Below are 19,076 nucleotides of genomic sequence, written 5' to 3' on the forward strand. Positions count from 1 at the left end.
TGAGTTAAAATTTTGACTCAGGCTTTACCAGTAGAGCCGGATCTAAGATTTCTTGAATATGTGTGCACCACTAAATAAAAGGAGTACCCCTCTGTTCCAGTTTACGTGAACCTATTTCCTTTTTGGTCCGTTCCAAAAAGAATGACTCCTTTCTAAATTTGGTAACAATTTAGGTTAAACTTACAATTCTACCATTAATGAGAAGTTTCTATAACCACACAAATACTCTGGGTCCCTTTTTGATTTGTTTATGACCACAAATTCCAAAAGTCTTTCATTTTTTCTTAAACTCTGTGTCCAGTCAAACATGTTCACATAAATTGAAACGGAGGGAGTAAGTGTTAATCGAACCCTGATCCTCATGGTAAATAACTCAATATTCAACCAAGTGCACTAATCAATCTTTTTGGAACATGGATGCCACCTAATAATATAGACTAATTCTAGCACGTATATAAAATACCTAATTTGACGGTGAGACCATGAGTTCACGTGCCCGTAATTGGGGCTTTAAATCTGCCTATTTTTGCCAGCATCCAACAGGCCTCAAAGTTCCAACAAATTGTCAAATACTCTTTTCCCTATAATTTCTTTTAACAATAGTAATGTATGTATTTCAACTTGAGGCACAAAAAGGGGAAATTTTCAGAGCAAAGTGTAACAGCAATTCTCTGGCAAAGTTAAAAGGGAGGCCCTCCCTCTTTTGGCTTCCTTCTCCTATCCCTGAAAAGCAAACTTTAGTCTAAACTTGACACTCTTCTACACCCACACGCGTACGCTAATCACAAAATCACTCCTAGTACTTGTTTTAACTCTTACACTAAAGCTACTATTACTTGTTTTTTTTGATAGAGACGGTGCCAGAATTTGAACCTTATGAGTTTAAAATTGTAATTTTTTTTAAATTACTGAGTTCTAAATTAATAAGTTGTACATATTCAATAGATTTCTTAAGACAAATACTTAATTTGATCAAAAGTTATTGGGTTCGGCCGAACTCGCATCAAGCACTCTACCTCCGCCTTTTTTTTTAAATTTTTTTTTTACTTATTTGGAGCCTAATTTGAATTTGTGCAAATCAAAGACTAATTAAAGATAGTTAGGTACTACTGAATTGACACAACATATTTAAAGAAAAATGTTATTTATAAAATTTCTCTATATTAAGAACTCTCCTATAATTTTTGTTGATAGTATTGATATATTATCTCTTTTTCGTCTTCATCGAAGGTCTATCGAAAGCAGTAAATTCACTGAGACGATGTTATTTATATTCAGAACTCAAATGCGAAACCTGAAGGAAAGAATCTCCTCCATCTAACCTAGTAATTAGTGGTAACATGCTATTACTTGTTACTAGGATTAGGAGTAGTATTTACATTCTGGCAACAGCATTTTAGCTTTCCATTTGTATTCCTTACCCCTCCCATTTTTGTAACTCTTCACTTTGCTTTCTTCCTATCCACTGTGCTTTTACTGCAGCTTTTCTATTTGTCAATATACCTCCACCACCTCCACCCCCACCCCCACCCCCACCTCCACCTCCTCACTTTCTCTCTGCTAAACTACAAACAGACGACAAAACTCCGCGCTGGCAAAGATTCCATCTTTAATTGTCCCTCCAAAGACCTACTCCACCCCCACCCCCCTAGGGTAGTTCTTGTTCTTCCCCTCTATCACTCTCTAATTCCCCACAACCTAAAATTCTACAACTGCTCAGTCTAGTGCAATTCCCATCTCTTTCTTTATTTCATTCTCACAAATCAAAACCCCACCCTTTTAATTATTTATTTTATTATTAACCAACAATCATTCTCCAAGTATCTTTCTTTCATTATTTTTATATTTCTGTTTGAAACTAAATTAATAATAATGGGTTGCACCAGCTCCAAAATTGATGATTTGCCGGCGGTCGCTCTCTGCCGTGACCGTTGTACCTTTTTAGACGAAGCTATTCACTACCGTTACGCTTTAGCTGAAGCTCATCTCGCTTATCTTCACTCCCTCAAATCAGTCGGCCTCTCTCTTCATCATTTTTTCGAACAAAATGTCGATATTTCTGATTCTACCCCTGAACTTCATTCCCCTGTTAAAACTGACCCCTCTAAAAAACCTCATGCCGCTGCTCCTCCTCCTCTGCCTGCTACTGCTGCTGCTGCCATTGATCAAAATCATGATTCTCATTCGAGTTCCGGTTCTCATCTTCATTTTCACTCTGATTCTGATGAAGAAGGTTCTGGTTCTGGTTCTGAATCTTTACATCATCATTTAGATACTCAGATGCCACGTCATCAGTACGGTCATCTCAGTTATGCGGATCATGAAATGCTTGGTTTTGGAGCTCCTTATCCAGTTGGTGGGGGTAGTGGGTATATGCATATGAATTTTATGAGGAACCAAACTACACCGTCTGTTACACATGAACAACGGCCAATGAGTACTGAAACTGTTCGTATGAGTGAACCCTATCCTTATCCTTATGCTAATAACTATCTGGATTATCCTATTTACGGGGGCGAATTTTTTTCCTCTTCGTTGTCAAGGCCGTATGGGGTTTCATCGGCGGCGGGGCCGTCATCCACGGCGGCGGTGGCTTCGAGCTCGAAACCGCCACCGCCTCCACCATCTCCGCCGAGGAGTTCACCTTGGGAATTCTTGAATCCATTTGAGACATTTGAGAACTATCCAGCACCAGCGTACACATCGAGCAGAGACTCGAGAGAGGTGAGAGAAGAGGAGGGGATACCTGATTTGGAAAGTGAGGATTTTGATCATGAGGTTGTTAAGGAAGTTCACGAGGATCAAAGATTTGCGGAGGAGGGCCCGAAGGCAGTTGCTGAGAATGAGAATGATAATGAGAAGATGGCTGATTCAGAATTGTTGCACAGGCCGAGGCCAAGTTCATCCACTGAGGATGATCCGGTTGAGTATGAGGTGCACGTGGTGGATAAGAAAGTGGTTGATGAGGAGGAGGGGCGAGGAAATGTAGCTGGTTTTAAGGGTCGTAGTTTGAAGAGTGACTCTGATGTTGTGAAGGAGATTCAGGTTCAATTTGAGCGAGCTTCTGAATCAGGGAATGAGCTTGCTATTATGCTCGAGGTTGGAAAACTTCCTCATAACCGTAAGCACGCCACATATCAAGGTATATAATTTTGACCATGTTTGATCTTTGATGGCTTTTTCCTTGGAAAGAGTTTATCTTTATGAGCTATTGAACTTTTGTCGATTAATGCAAAGAGTATAATTGCTTTTCTTGATGTTTGAGGTTGTTTCTAATTGATCTTTAACTTTCCATTTCATGGTCATTTCATCGGGATAGTGAATTCCAAGATGTTGCACGCGATTACCCCTAATTCCTTATCTATAGTCTCGCAACCTTCTACCTCAAAGAATGCTGCAATTGAGAGTGCTGATCCTGCCATTTTAGATGTAGAAGGAGATATTATTTCAAGGTCTAGAAATATTTCGTCTACATTACAGAAGCTGTACCTCTGGGAGAAGAAACTGTTTGAGGAGATTAAGGTATTGTTTTTTCTACTGGTTCACTCTTTTTTTTTTTTTTTTTTTTTCCTGTTGTCTACCATTTAGAAACTTTGGATGGGCCATTTATTTTGGACGGTGGCAGTTACTTGTCTTGTTTGCCTGTTCAATATATAGGTCAAGTGATCCGAGGAATTAAAATTGTTTCTTCCTTGATTGGGATTGTTTCTGAATCCTGTTTTTATTGGCGTATTTGGTAAGTCATAACCAAAAGTTTAGAAATTTTATAGACAACAATGCGTCTCTGTGCTAATCGGGAAATTTTAATGCTTCACGTGTACTTGTTATTCCTGTAATGTTATTTCACTAATCTCTGCGTAGATATTTTCCTAGTCTCAAAGGAATTCGTATCATTTTAATGGATGTATGGCTTGTGAATTACAGTTGTGGTTGATCAGCATATCTTCTTTTGTGGCAAGTGATACTTTCATTTTCCCATTTGTCCTAAGAAAAGGTGTTACTTACATTTCCCCTCAGTTTGTTGTAGAGCTCCTTTATTTAACAATGTCTGCAGGTTTTTGAGAGTCTTTTTGTACTGCTCCCTCCATTTTAGTTCATGTGAACCTTTTCGGAGTACAAGGGTTAAACTGACTAATTTCCAGGAGTGAAGTCGGACATAGTATTTCAAAACTTTTGAAATAAAATATACATATTTAGTAACTACATAGAAAGTAACTAAGTCGATAGTTAACAATTCAAAATATTTGCAAAAAATGTGGTCAAAGGAAACTTGACTTGACTCCCTATATAGTAATTATCATCTGAACTCGAGTTGAAACTTAGATATTAAACTTTAGTATTGTATTACTGGTGAACATTACTTCTTATTCTTCCATATTCTTAAGGAAAAATGTGTCCTTTGAACACCAGGGATAGTTGTCTTCGGCTTTCTACACATTTATTTGTTTAGCGTCAGAGGTTAACTTTTCCCGGTATTATGTCAAACTTAAGAGATCTGTGTGTAGAAGCAAAACCGCCAAGCAAACGCTTAGTTTTAGTTCTCTGATGTCTGAGGATGAAACATGAAAATGTTTTGTCACAACTACTGATTTTTCCCTAATCCAGATATGTTAAGGCTATCCCTTCTTTCTTTTTGGCATTGATCCATACGATACAAACGAAACGAGCAAGTGCAAAATTTCCATAAATGACTCTATTCATAGAAATGCTAGAGATACTTATATTCTTGATTCCCCATGTGTCATATTATTCTATCGTCTGTTCATGGGTCTCAGAAAATACGTAAGTTGATAAAGTTTACTTCATGATATTAATCAAAGGCATAATGGTTTTATGACACTCCGAAAGATTTTATTGACGTACTTCTCATGCATTGCATTCATTTACATTGACCCATGACCAGATGGCATTATATATGCGTATATATGTATATGAGATATGAAAAAAGGTTACAGCGTTATATACACACCACCACCTGATCAGCTGGTATACGTTGATGATTTGCCCACAGTGGCTGAGATGATATGATGGGATGCCCTCAGAGGCTTGATGATGTTATGTACGTACAGACCGATGCATTGCATGACATTATAAATATTTTATGATTTACAGAGCTATCCAGACTTACATGTTGAGTCCTTTACTCCATGTTTCTTCCATGTCCTTTATATACTGATTTACATGCCTTACATACTCGATACATTATTCGTACAGATGTCCTTTTGTTGGAGACGCTGCATTCATGCCTGCAGGTATAGATAATCAGTTTAACGAGCCCTCATAGCATAACTACATAAGTTGAAATGGAAGGGAGTAGTTTTCTAGGTGTTCCACCTCATTAGAATGTTGACTTTTCTCTTTCTCCTTTCTTCTCCAATGTCATCAGCTATGCATTTGCATGATAATGATATCTTTCCTTAGCTTGGTTATTATGTGATTGCAGTTGAATCAACCGTACATTTGCATGATACTTGATATGTTTCCTTTGCTGGGTTATTCTGAGATTGCGGTTGTGGTTTGCAGGCGGAGGAGAAGATAAGGGTGCTTCATGAAAGGAAAAGTCGAAAGCTGAAGCAATTAGATGAAAAGGGTGCTGAGTCTCACAAGGTTGACATGACCAGAAAATTGGTTTTAAGTCTCTCCTCAAAAATAAGAATTGCAATTCAGGTCGTTGATAAGGTTTCTGAGAAGATAAACAGACTGAGGGATGAAGAGTTGTGGCCACAACTGAATGAACTCATTCAGGGGTATGTGCACTTTTTGACCTTATTGAATGAACAAATAGTTTTTGTCGTATTAAAAATCTCGCATGAAATTGTGAAGAACTTTCTGCCTTTGGTTTTATTTTTCCTCTACAAGCTTATCTCTAACAGCTTCGTCGCATGCGTTTGTCTAATGCAATCAGCTAAAATAATCTACTTATCTGCCTGAATAATTTTAAAACAAGAAATGATTTGGTCCAAAATATTGTTCTGTTTTCTTGTATCCTTGGGGCAATAAAACCTGTAGAGAGCAAAGCACACAAAGAATTTCTGCTGATGACTTCGTCAAATACTTTTCCATTTGGTCTGCTACCTTAGTTACTATTTAAAATAGTTGAATTTCCAAGTAAGTTTGCTTTTTATTCGGATGTAGGACTAACCGTCAAATTTTCTCGCCGACTTTCTGTGTCTTCCCTGATAAGACATTTTTCTATTATTTCTATCTTTTAAGTTTATCTTTTGTGATTTTTGTGTCTAGGCTAAGTAGAATGTGGAAATGCATGCTTGAGTGCCATCGCTACCAATGTGTAGCTATTGGAGAAGCAAAGCAGTTAGACGCCATTTCATCTCACAAACACTTTAGTGATGCTCATCTTGAAGCCACTTTGCAACTTGAGCATGAACTTTTGAACTGGACTTTGAGATTCTCTTGTTGGGTGAGTGCACAGAAGGGTTATGTGAGAACATTGAACAATTGGCTTATGAAATTTTTTCCGGATGCGCCAGAAGAAACAGTCGATGGAATAGCTCCCTTTTCTCCTGGTAGGATTGGTGCGCCCCCTATTTTTGTCATTTGTAATCATTGGTCACAATCGTTTGAAAGAGTTTCTGAGAAAGAGGTGGTTGATTGTTTGCGAGATTTTGCTACAAATGTTCTTCATCTTTGGGAGCGAGATAAGTTTGAATTGCGCCAACGGATGTTGGTGAACAAGGATATGGAGAGACAAGTGAAGAACTTGGAGAGGGAAGACCAGAAGATACAAAAGGGGATTCATGCACTAGACAAAAGAATAGTACTGGTTTCTGGCGAGGAAAATAGTCTCTCATTAAATAGGCATGTTGTTTACCAGAGCGAGACAAGCAAAAACAGTAACCTTCAGGTTGGTTTACAACGTATCTTTGAGTCCATGGAAAGGTTTGCTGCCAACTCATTGAAGGTATACGAGGAGCTTTTGCAACGTATTGAGGAGGATAGACTTGCTTGAGAGCTTGAAAAGGTACTTTTCAGGGGGTTGGTTACGCTTATTCTGTGATAGAAGTTACAGAAGTTTCAGGTTAGGGGACAAAGGGAAACAGAGCAGAAGATTCCGTTATTGCCTCATCGGACTTGCTACTGCTGCTGTAGCACTGTTACAGCTTGATCAGTTTCATCCTCCCTGTGCGGAAAAGAGAGTTTAAATTAAGCTGACAGCAATATGCCTTTCAGGTCACTGCAACAGGAACTTTTTGCAATAGTTGGATCGGATATCCTCGAATCTTCAATTTTAGCTCTCCTTGAGTTTTGGTCCAACAATTATTTGGAGACCTCTGACTAAATATTACCCAGGAAGGAAATTTAATGATGAAAGCTGCAATTTGTGCTGTCTTCTTGGAACTATTTTGATGAACATTTTAGAACTGATAGTTGGAGATATTTGGGTGGTCGAAAGTGCTGAAATGCCAAGCTGGAGCGCCGGGGAGAAAAGAGGTGTAGAATTATTCTTTCATGGCCAATAACTCTTCATTTTGTAGTAGGTGCTTTTGAGTCTGCACGCGGAGACAAAGAGGATGTTTGGTGACGCAAGTCATGAAACTGCAGTTGCCTGGGCATGAGAATGGAGATATTCTGATAGTTGAATAGGGGTGTGTTTTTTAAGATCCAATCAATAATATGTAACTAACATAAGATATGTACACAAGGAAATGGTTGAAGCCGATGGAGTTTTAACGACAACGAGGTAAAATTCTATCTGATGTTTGTATATGTCTAGTTGGTTTCCATGAAGAAGGATTATGCACCTTTTTATCTCTTCTCGATTTTTTTTAATGTCAGCTCTTCCTTACTATGAAGTATTTAGGTTATAGGGGAACGAGATGTGTCTGTTTTGATCAGAATATTTGAAGACAGATCTCCATATGCTTGTTAAATTTTACACATTTTAGGTTCATATCTTCTTTATCTGTGGTTAATTTTATGTATGTACTGCAGACATGTTCAATAAGGCTATAAATGCACATGAAACAACACTGCAGAGACATGTTCAGTGACATTGCCGGACTTGAAAGATAATAATGAAAAGGTGGAAAGGATCATAAATATTAATCTTGCAGTATAAATAAGTCAGCAGAAAACTATAGTCATCTTCGCAGTAGACATATTAGGGATCCATTTTTTTCCCTTTTTAGAATTTTCTTTTTAAAAACGTGTTTGTCAGTGAAATTTTGTAAGTTTTTGAAAAAAAATCGAAAATGAGTTTTTCAAATAATCACTTTTTCAAAATTTTCAGAAATTTTTGTTTCCTCGCTCGCAAAATTATTAATATTTTTTCATGTCCAAATATAATTTCAAATATTATTTTTCTAACTTAAATACTTTTTTTCTTTCAAAAAGTACAATTTTTATGTCCAAGCGCCTACTAGGTAACACATATTAGCTCCTTCCACCACCCCACCAACAGCTTCGTAGGTCTTGAGACATTCTGCTATGTAAATTCATTTAATACAGCATTATGTGAATTGAAATTTACAAGAAATTTACCTTTCACCAAGTGATACGTACAAGAAAACGTAACTAATTCAGCAGGACACACTGTGACCATCACTAGACATTAATCAATTAAGTAACATTTTTTAAAATATTCTGGAGTTCCTGGTTATTAATTTCTTGAATTGGGAATTCAGAATACAAAATAACTAAGATATGGATCATTAATTTAGACCAGAGCTGCATTTACATACTTGAGAGTCTTTGCTTTGCGAATCTTCCTTCTAACTTGGTAAAAACGCAAGACAAAAAATAGTGATTATTACATTCTTATTCCCTGCTTTTAGGTAGGGATACATAGAGATGGCCCAACCCAATTGGTCACACCATGTGGGAGTATCCTGTAATTTCCCTGTCAATAATGTGTGAATGTCAAATGTTAAATAATTCAGTAAAAGATATCCTTAGGAATATGCCAAAACAAGCGATATTATGTTGATTAGCCCCTTCACTTTTTCTTGAGCAGTCAAAATGGTCTTGGCGTGTGAGGCCAACAACTAGGGTTGGATTGAGATATTTTTAGCCCATTGAAAATTGAGGCTTATAAGCCCAGCCCAAGTCAACCCGTTGGTCCTTGAGGCTTGATTGAGGTTGGGTCTGGGCCGGCCCATGGGCCAAAATTAATTAAATTTAAATTTAAATATTTAATATTTTCAAAAAATAAAAACTAAAAAAATTATTGTAAGCACCTAATTTTTGACCATATTTAAATTTTTGTCACCTTCTACTATGTAAATATTTTTAGGGGTTTAATCTAAGGTTTTTAGCTTTGTTATATTTTTTTTATAGGGTAAAAAATTAAAAAATTAATTTAAAAGGTCAATTTACTATTAATATTATTTTTATTTTTATATTTATTTAAAATAAAAAATAAAACAAAAAACTAATTTTTTCTTAAAAAATTTCGGTTTGAATATAAAAAAAAGTAAAAAGGGAAAGTAGGGAATTAAAAAATAAAAGTAAATGAAGGTGGGGAATATTTTTTTTTAAAAAAGAAGAAAAATGGGAAGTGGGAATTTTTTTTATTAAAAAAAAATAAAACAATAAAATAATAATAATAAAAAAATCTGAAAATTCTCAAATTTTTTTCTATAAATAGAAGAGAAAAGAGAGGAGAGAAAAAAGAGGAAAAAAGAGAAAGAGGGAGGAGGGAATTGAGAGAAATTATTTTCTTTTTCTACGTTAAGGGAATTTCTACTTGTGTCATTCTTTCTTCGTTTTTCTTTCAAAAAATCTAGCAATTCATCACCCAAAACCCAACAAAAATACTTCATAACATCCCTTTTTACACGCCAAACAGTGGAGTCAACAGTCAAGGTCGAGGATTCCGTTGGAGCTCTGTTCACTAGCTTTGATGTTCTTCTTCGCTTATGCTTGTTCGACGTTCATCTCAGTTATTCTACATGTTCTTTGAGACTCATTTAATTAAAAATTTTGCATTAAAGGTTTATTCTTTCCTCTGTTCTTCTTATCTTATTTCATATGATTTTATTTATTTGCCTTTAAACTTTATAAATAATAATATAAATTAGTCCTTAAATGCTATATGCTTAATCATGTTTATGGAAATATGGTATTCAAACTTGCTTTAAAGTTGGGAAGATTTGGATCCTAATAAGTTTGGGTTTCAATTGTTGGGCTGTAAGGTATTGGTATATGATGGTTTATTTATTCAAATATCTAAAATCATACAATTCTTCTACAAGTAATTCCATAATTCATGACCTTACAATAATCTCAAAGTTTAGGAAGAATAATGAACAACGTTAGAGTGCTTTAGGCGCACTTTTAATTAGTTTATCACGATTATGTATACATTCGCGTGGTATAATTGTGATTTTTAAAATTAAATCCGAAGTATGTGTTCGTGCAACTTTGGCCAAAACAATCTTAATATAATAAAAATGCTATTAATTGTGTACACGTACGCGTGACATGATTTTGGCACAATAAATAAAATGGATTCACACACGTGATTCGTTTCAAAGATAATTCCATATTTTAATAATTTAAAGCGGATAGATAAAATATGAAAATCAATAAATCACAGTTTATCCAAAATTAATTCAAGCCAAGTTATAGTCAATAAAGCGACCGTGCTAGAATCACAGGACTCGGGGAATGCCTTACACCTTCTCCCCGGTCAACAGAAATCCTTACCCGAACTTTATTTTCAAAAACTAATAATAAAAGAGTCAAATCTTCCTTTGAATAGGGAATCAAATAAAAGGTGACTTGGACCACCCAAAAATCAAATTCCAAGTGGCGACTTTGAATAATAAAATAATCTCTACTTCAAAAATGTCACTTTATTTGAAAAACTCTTTAACCCACAACAATACATACATATATTTTGGGTGGTAAAAAGGAGGTATGACAGCTCTGACGACTCTGCTGGGGACAAAAACCAGAACTTGTGGTTCAGGGTTCAGAATTCGAGCTTGTAATATGATCTATACTTGGCTTTCTTGATTGTTGATATTACTGTGTTTGTGGCCCTAATATGATAATTGCCGCTTTGATATTATTTGAACTATATAAACTGCCTTCTTACTCCTCCCTTATGAGTCTTTTGAATTTATGGTGCACACGTGCGCGTGCCCCATTGTTAGAGGTCATACCAAATAGAACGAGTCTGGATTAGTAACTAGGCCGGGTAGACTTTCGTGCTCCCGGTACGTTGCCCCCACCTCGGCTCGAGCTGTCCGCTTGGGTAATCCAGGTCTAACCCCCTCCCCCCCCAAGATTTTAAACCTAGAATAACATAGGCTCATGTCGGATCCCTAGTAGGAACGTTTCTTTGCATCACGTGCATTTGACTTTGGGGACTCAACACAGGGGTTGAGTCCGTCTAGGACACGTGTACCTGAAAATTACAAGACCATCCCGATGCATCTTATATGCTACATGTACATTATGTTTGATTTGGTTTGTGCATATTGACCGATTTCTAAAAAATAAAAATAAGAATTGAGAGAAAACCAGAAGGAAGAAAATAGGAGAGAGAAAATTTACCCAATTTTTAAAAAATCTCGATATTTGAAAATCCAAAAACCCTGTCAAAAGTTTACCCCAAAACGATTATTACAAAATAAGATTAAATTTTCCCAAAAAAAGAGGTGTCATCCCATTCCTGAAATATTTATGAACTACGCAGGTCTGATTCTCACCGGATGTGAGATACGTAGGCAACCTTCAAAGGGTTCGGCCCTATTTTTTGCAAAAATAACCAAAAGAAAGAAATGTGTCCAGTGTTTTCTTTTGTTTTGTCAAAACAAATAAGCCGACCTAGCTTCGGTTAATCCCGAGCCGTTTTTGTCGGAATAGCCTTAGAACATCTTCAAAATTGTTGAAGGGATGTACTCGCAAGAACAGATGTGTTTGTCAATTGGGCATCACTTTTACCATAATGTCCTTCCCCCGGCACTAAATCTTTCCTTGGAAGTATGAAGGGGCATAGTTGCAAAATAGCCACCCTTTCCTTGACCACAATTGCAAAAATAGCCACCCTCTCTTTGACTTTTCTTAAAATTGGGTTATTCACAAAAGATTATTTTGCAAAATGAGTGTATTGGTTTTGTCTTTTGAACTAGTATCAACCCTTACCTTAACCACCCACAGGTACAAAATGAGCATTGTTCAGAACGCACATTTGAAGTTTGTAGTCGAAGCTCCACTTCATCTTCAGATGTGGTAGTATGACTTGGGAAAGATGGTTAGAAATGGGTCACCAAGCACCTGGGAGCCCTCCCAGATATTATGAAAGTTAAACCACGGGACGATTTGATTGAGGCACTAGTGACTTTTTGGGACCCCGTTCACAATGTCTTCCGTTTCTCCGATTTTGAGCTTACTCCCACTTTAGAAGAGATAGCTGGATATTCCGGGTTTGGCAGGGATTTGAGAAACCAGAAGCTCATATTCCCGAGGTCTCTCTATGTACACCGATTTTTCGATCTTCTGAACATCAGTAAACAAATCAGAAAGACCAACGTAGTCGAAGGGTGCTATTCTTTCTATTTACTGTACTCTAGGTTCGGGCAGCTAAATGGGTTTGAAATGCATGAAAAGGGCCTTAACAACAAGCAGAACAAGGACACATGGCAGATTCACCGTCACTTCGCCTTCATAGTGGCGTTTCTGGGAATTATGGTATTCCCAAAGGAGGAGCGGACAATTGATACCTGCACAGCCAGGGTTGTACAGGTCCTCACTACCAAAGAACATCACACTGTTGCTCCGATCATTCTATCAGACATTTATTGGGCGTTGACTTTGTGTAAGTCCGAGGCAAAATTCTTTGAAGGGTGCAATATTTTTGTTGCAAATGTGGTTGATTGAGCATCTCTGACATCACCCCAAGTTCATGAGCTATGGTCCGAGCATGGACAATTTCATTGAGAGTTACGAAGAAAGAGTAAAATATTACAACTCTCCAGAAGGGGTGGAATCCTGGATATCCCACCTAAGATCTTTAAACGCAAGTCAAATTGAGTGGGCTTTGGGATGGCTTTCGGTAAGAGAGGTGATACACATGTAGGCCCTAAAAAGTTATTTGTTGCTGTTGGGTTTGAGAATTGTCCAGCCGTATGCGACACAAAGAGTTCTAAGACAGCTAGAAAGGTACCGGATAGTGCCCGAGGATGAAGATTTGAGCGTGCAAGTGATTGTGCTACACCCCGAAGCCCCACTCCCCGAGGCTTTAATCCAGCAAATTTGGAATGGTTGCCGCTACTTGAAAAATGATACCCAGATGCCAGATCCTGTGAGAGGTGAGGTAGATCCAGTTTATGCTAGGTGGTTTGAGAAGAGGTCCTGCGTAAATGATGAGCCAGATCCCGAGCACGAAAGGCCTGCAAAAAGGTCGCATATTCAAGCCTTTAATGATAAGATCCACGAACGGTTGGCTTGGGGTGAAAAAGAAAAGGGATAAACTATCCATGCTTTGTAAGAAAAGCTAAGGAACCTCCATTTTGAGAAAGACTTGCAAGCAAAAGAAGCGAAAGGGGAAAAAAAGAGTATGATCCAAAAAAATGAAGCCCTTCGTGCCCAACTTCAACAAATGAAGAAAGCCTCCAAGGTACCGGTCAGAAGTTGGAAAGACCATAAAATCATTGCCAATCTGATGGGAAAGGTGCAAGATTATGACACCATCTTGGCAAAAACTGAAAAGGCGTTGGACAAAGCCAAGGAAAAAATCGTACAGTTAAATAAGGAGGCCAAATCTAGAAAGCATCGCCAAGCAACAAAATTTGAAGAAGAGCGGGATCAGTTCAAGAGAGAGAGGGTCCATTGGGTACGTTTGGAAGCTCAACTTCAGGCACAGTTGGAAGAAATTAGAAGGTACAATAGAGACTACTAGCATGCAAATTTTGATAGGAAAAAGGGCTCATTCGACACTCGAGCAGGCTAGACTTTGGGCTCAGTTAGAGTCAGCTTTAGATCATGAGGGATACATAAGAGAGATAGCCACCACTCTCTAGAAGAAGTTACAAGATCGAGACCAGAACTTTCAGTACTTCAGAGAGCAAGTTTGTGATTTGGCTATTTATACCGCTCAAAGTTATGTGAACTGCCAAGGGATGGATTATGAGAAGTTTTTGGATCATGCACCTACTTTTGCCTGTCATCTTGTAGCAGAGTTAGAGAGGATGTACCATACATTTGGGGGTCATCCAAGGCAAGCGCCACCATGAGCAGATGTTCCAGTGGTTGAAAGAAAATATTGTGGAGTTTGAAATATAGTCGTAGTTGTTAGGACTTTTCATGTAGCAATAATATTTTAGTTTGAGTCATCGTTGAGTTTTTTAATCATTATATTTTATTCCTGTTAGAGTTGTTAAGTCATTTTCGATGTAATGTCCTTTCTGTCATTGTATTTGGAATTGTTTTGAAAAAATAAATAAATGAAAAAATGAAAAAAATCAAGACTATTACTGTTTTCCCCTGAACTACGTGATGATCTGATTCATGCAGCGACATGATACATAGGCAACCCCCAAAAGGTTCGATCAAAATATTTTTCAACGATTCTAAGATGAGGGATCAAAATGAGGCGCGAGTGAAAAGAAAAAAAAGGGAGAGAAGAAAATAAGAGCGTCAATAAGAAGCAACCTGATAAGCCGAAATGAAATATGAAGTCTTCCAAAAACATGCTAGAAATGATGATAATGTTAGGAATATGGCATATTACGTGTAATTCATATATATAAAATGCTTAACCCTAACATGTTTGTTGTCTCTTATAAAGTAACCTTAAGATGGTTGGTTTGTGGTGAACTGGCAACACATCATTACTTCACCAGATCTACGGAAACGGTAGTAATGACTAACACTGATGAAATCAAGTTGGTCAGAGACAACCCCCAGGGTCAGTCAGTTGAGCAAGAGTCGGAGGAAATAAGAAGATTTAGACAGCAATTGTGTGATGTATATCAAGCTTGGGTTTTCGGTCAGCCTCCACACCAGGGTCCCTCAGAGGGAACTTCCACCGTACCCAAGGCTACTCAACCACTGCTTCATGCAATGAGCGATCACATTCTACCACCAGGGTATCTGTCAAACTACAGCCTCCATGTTGTCCCTGGTACCTCTAATGTGCGACCTCCAGTCGCACCGGTCAGGAACACCCCTCTCGTTGTGTCTGGCGCACCGGTATATACAATCCCGCCACCACCTCCTGTGACGAGGCTAAACAATGAGCCACCATCTCATGCTTATGATGGCCAATACTACTCTCCAAATATGGCTTTCAGGGTCTCGATTCCATACAGTCAGACTCCTCAGTACGAGTCACCAATGGAAAATGAAAAGTTTGCCAAGACGGTTGAACCAGATGAGATGGCCAGGAAAATGAAAAGTCTTGAACAGAACATAAAGAACATACAAGGACTAGATGGTCACAAAATTATTTCATTCAGTGATCTATGCATGTTCCCTCACATCCATTTGCCACCAGGGTTCAAGACCCCAAAATTTGAGAAAAATGATGGACACGGTGACCTTATCACCCACTTAAAAAGGTACTACAACCAGCTGAGCGGTGCAGGTGGAAAAGAAGAATATCTGATAGCTTATTTTGGGGAAAGTCTTGTGGGGGTAGCCTCCGAATGGTTCATTGACCAAGATATCTCTCACTGGCATGTTTGGAATGACATGGCCCAGGCTTCATGAAACAATTCCAGTACAATATTGATATTGCGCCAGATCGCATTTCCCTGTCTAATATAAAGAAAAAGCCGACTGAAAGCTTTAGGGAGTATGCCATCAAGTGGAGGGAGCAAGCGACTAGAGTTAAGCTACCCATGGATAACCACGAGTTGATCACTATTTTTTTGGAGGCTCAAGAGCTTGATTACTTTCAGAACATGATGTCTGCGATGGGTAGACCTTTTGCAGAAGCAATTAAAATAGGGGAGATGGTCGAAAATGGCCTCAAGACTGGCAGAATTGTAAGTCAAGCCACCACCCAAGTAATCCAAAATAGGTCGGGAAGTTTGGCAAATAGAAAGAAGAGAGAAGATGGGTCCATGATGACCTAGGGATCCAGGGAATTTCAAAGAGGGGCATCACACCCTTATGTGCAAGTTCAATATAGGCAATCCGGCTACCCTTAACATTATTATCCCCAGCCAATTCCTCAATACTCTGTGGGCCCACCACATTATACAATGTTTAATGCTCAATCCTATGCTCGGCCTCCCAATCAACAGGTGCGGGCACCAGCTCCAAGGATCCCCCGACCTCAACAACAAAATTTTCGGGCACCCTATAATGCTCGTCCCAAGCAGGATTATGGCCGAGAGCAGAGGATGGTGGAAAAATTCACTCCATTGGCTGAATCATACTCTAGTCTATTCCAGAAGTTGAAGCAGATGGGTGTGATTGGACCCATCGCTCTCCACCATATGCATCCTGATTCACATGGATTTCAAGCAAATGCTAGATGTGAATATCATTCAGGTGCCCCGGGGCATAACATTGATGACTGTTGGACTCTGAAAAGAGCCAAAGAAAAACTCATTGCTAAAAAATTGATTGTAGTGACGAATGGCGATGACCGTCCTAATGTAACCAACAACCCGTTTCCAATACACAATGATGTTCATTTTATGGGAATGATTGGCCGAGATCAAGAATACAAGCCCGTTGGTCGAGCATAATTAACAGCGGGAACGATTCAAGAGAGAACCAAACTGGAAGTAAGTCCAAGCCAAGATGTGCCGTTGATTGTGAAGGAGCCCCGAGCTCAGAAAAGGCAACTTTATTTGTTCCCAAGGTCTCAAGGTTGGAAGTTCGCTACAATGTTCCAAGCCCAAGGTTGTATGTCCTTGGAGGCCACCTCATCACAAGGCATAATCAGGGGGGTACGAAGGGTATAACAGAGCAGATCATAATCAATCCTGCCATATAACCCCGTGTGATAAACACGAAAACCATTCCTTGGAACTACAACAAAACTGTAGTGACCTACAAAGGCAAGGAAATCAAAGAAGAAGTGGGGGAAACTATAGGTTTGACTTGATCGGGGAGGTGTTACTCTACAAAAGAGTTGAGGAAGGCCAAGCAAATCAGAGAAGGCCAAATGCCAATAAAGAAACCAGTCACTGAAGAAGAGGCAGAAGAGTTTTTGAAAAATATGAAAGTTCAGGATTACTCAATCATTGACCAGTTGAGAAAGACTCCTGCCCAAATCTCTTTGTTATCTATGCTCATACACTCAGAAGAGCATGCCCGTGTACTAATCAAGATCCTAAACGAGGCACATGTCTCAGAGAAGACCACCGTGAATCAGTTAGAGAAGGTGGCCAACAGATTTTTCAAGGTGAACAAAATCTCCTTTACCGATGATGAACTTCCCGAGGAGGAAGCCGGGCACAATAGGGCTTTGCAACTGATTGCCAAATGTGAAGGGTATTATGTAAAACGACTCATGGTTGATGGAAGCTCGAGTGTAGATGTATGCCCTCTCTCTACCTTGCAAAGCATGAAGATCAATACAAACAGAATCTGACGCAACAATGTTCGCATCCGGGCTTTTGATGGCTCAACGAGAGATACCATTAGGGAGATCAACCTCACCATGACGATTGGGCCAGTTGATTTTGAAATTGCTTCCAAGTAGTGGGCATGAAAACTTCTTATAACTTTCTTCTTGGAAGGCCATGGATCCATACGGCCCGAACTGTGCCATCCACCTTGCATTAGATGCTAAAATTCGAACATGACATGCAAAAAATTATTGTTCATGGAGAAGACGAGTCATCCATTTATAAAGACCCATTAATCGTGTGTATTGAGGCCAAGGAAGGGTGTGAGTCAATTGTCTATCAGGCTTTCGAAGTGGTTACTGTGGACCATGTTGAGGAAGGAAAGCTTATTTTGCATCCTTGTCTTTCCGCCACGTCTGTAATGGTGGCTTCACTTATGCTGATATAAGGTTATGAGCCAAGAAAAGGCTTGGGGGCATCATTGCAAGGAATTTCAGAACCCATTTCTCCTTTTAGTAACAAGGGTACTTTTGGTTTAGGTTTCAGGCCAACACAAGCAGACGAAGACAAAGCCAAGCACCACAAAAAGCATGGGTGTCTCTTGCAGCAACCTATCCCTCATATTTTCTATACTTTTGTTAAGCCACGACTCCAAGAGGGTCAAAATTCCTCGGCACAGGAAAATATTGACGAAATTTGCCATGGCCTCAGCCAGATATTTTTTGAAGTGAATATGATCCAGGCTGGTGATGGCATTAGTCGTGCCGATATGCAACTAATTGGCCCAGACACCACGCTCAACAACTGGGAAGCAACTCCTCTCCCCACAAGGAATGAGTCTTGGTAGTTTGCTTTTGTAGGTTTGTTTTGTACTTTGGGTTACTTTCAGGGTTGTAATCCAAACATCTTAGTATGATTGTTTTGTTTTATTGTTAACCCTTCTATCCTTTCAAATTCAATGAAATGCAGTTCAGTTTCGTATTAAGTTTTGTATATTTTCCTTTTCCTAATTCCTGTCATTTTGTTTCCATTTTAGTTTTTTTTAATGTCGGCTTTAATAACATGACATGCATGCGGAATTCACACACAAATCTTAAAAAGATTTTAAAATAATGCATCAAGAGGCAGAATATGATGAAGATGAGGTTGTTAAGGAAATAAAAAAAGAGTTGGGACTATTTGAAAACAAGCCTAAGCCCAACCTCAGTGAAACCGAGCCAATTAATATCGGAAGTCATGAAGAAGTTAAAGAAACAAAGATAAGTATTCACACTGAACAAAAAAATAGAGATGCTTTGATTCAACTTTTATTTGAATACAGAGATGTGTTTGCTTGGTCTTATGATGATATGCCGAGTTTAAGTGCTAATCTAGTGGTTCATAAGCTTCCTACGTGTCTTGATTTTCCACCAATCCAAAAAAAAAAACAACGAAAATTTTAAACGGATATGAGTGACAAAATCAAAGAGGAAATAATGAAGCAACTGAGCGCCAATGTGGTCAGAGCTGTCCGATACACCACCTGGGTGGCAAATGTTGTTCATGTGCCAAAGAAGGATGGAAAAATTAGAGTCAATGTTG

At 38.5% G+C, this 19,076-nt stretch overlaps 1 protein-coding gene across 1 annotated transcript; it reads left to right on the forward strand.

Annotated features, from left to right (window-relative positions):
* Positions 1-1,537: 1,537 nt before the first annotated feature.
* On the forward strand, positions 1,538-7,909 carry LOC104099910 (protein ALTERED PHOSPHATE STARVATION RESPONSE 1-like). Its single transcript, XM_009607045.4, has 4 exons — positions 1,538-3,142; positions 3,320-3,522; positions 5,524-5,747; positions 6,241-7,909. Exons 1-4 carry the CDS (start codon positions 1,873-1,875, stop codon positions 6,965-6,967), a joined length of 2,424 nt encoding a protein of 807 aa, XP_009605340.1. The 5' UTR covers positions 1,538-1,872; the 3' UTR covers positions 6,968-7,909.
* Positions 7,910-19,076: the final 11,167 nt, after the last annotated feature.

Source organism: Nicotiana tomentosiformis, chromosome 10 (assembly GCF_000390325.3).
Source record: "Nicotiana tomentosiformis chromosome 10, ASM39032v3, whole genome shotgun sequence".
Taxonomy (NCBI): Eukaryota; Viridiplantae; Streptophyta; class Magnoliopsida; order Solanales; family Solanaceae; genus Nicotiana; species Nicotiana tomentosiformis.

What these genes read in the sequence shown, in the direction of transcription:
- LOC104099910 (XM_009607045.4), top strand. Translation starts at nt 1,873, where the DNA reads ATGGGTTGCACCAGCTCCAAAATTGATGATTTGCCGGCGGTCGCTCTC. An exon ending in AACTGTTTGAGGAGATTAAG is followed by an intron (nt 3,523 to 5,523) that starts GTATTGTTTTTT and finishes TGTGGTTTGCAG; the next exon opens with GCGGAGGAGAAGATAAGGGT. An exon ending in CTGAATGAACTCATTCAGGG is followed by an intron (nt 5,748 to 6,240) that starts GTATGTGCACTT and finishes TTTTGTGTCTAG; the next exon opens with GCTAAGTAGAATGTGGAAAT.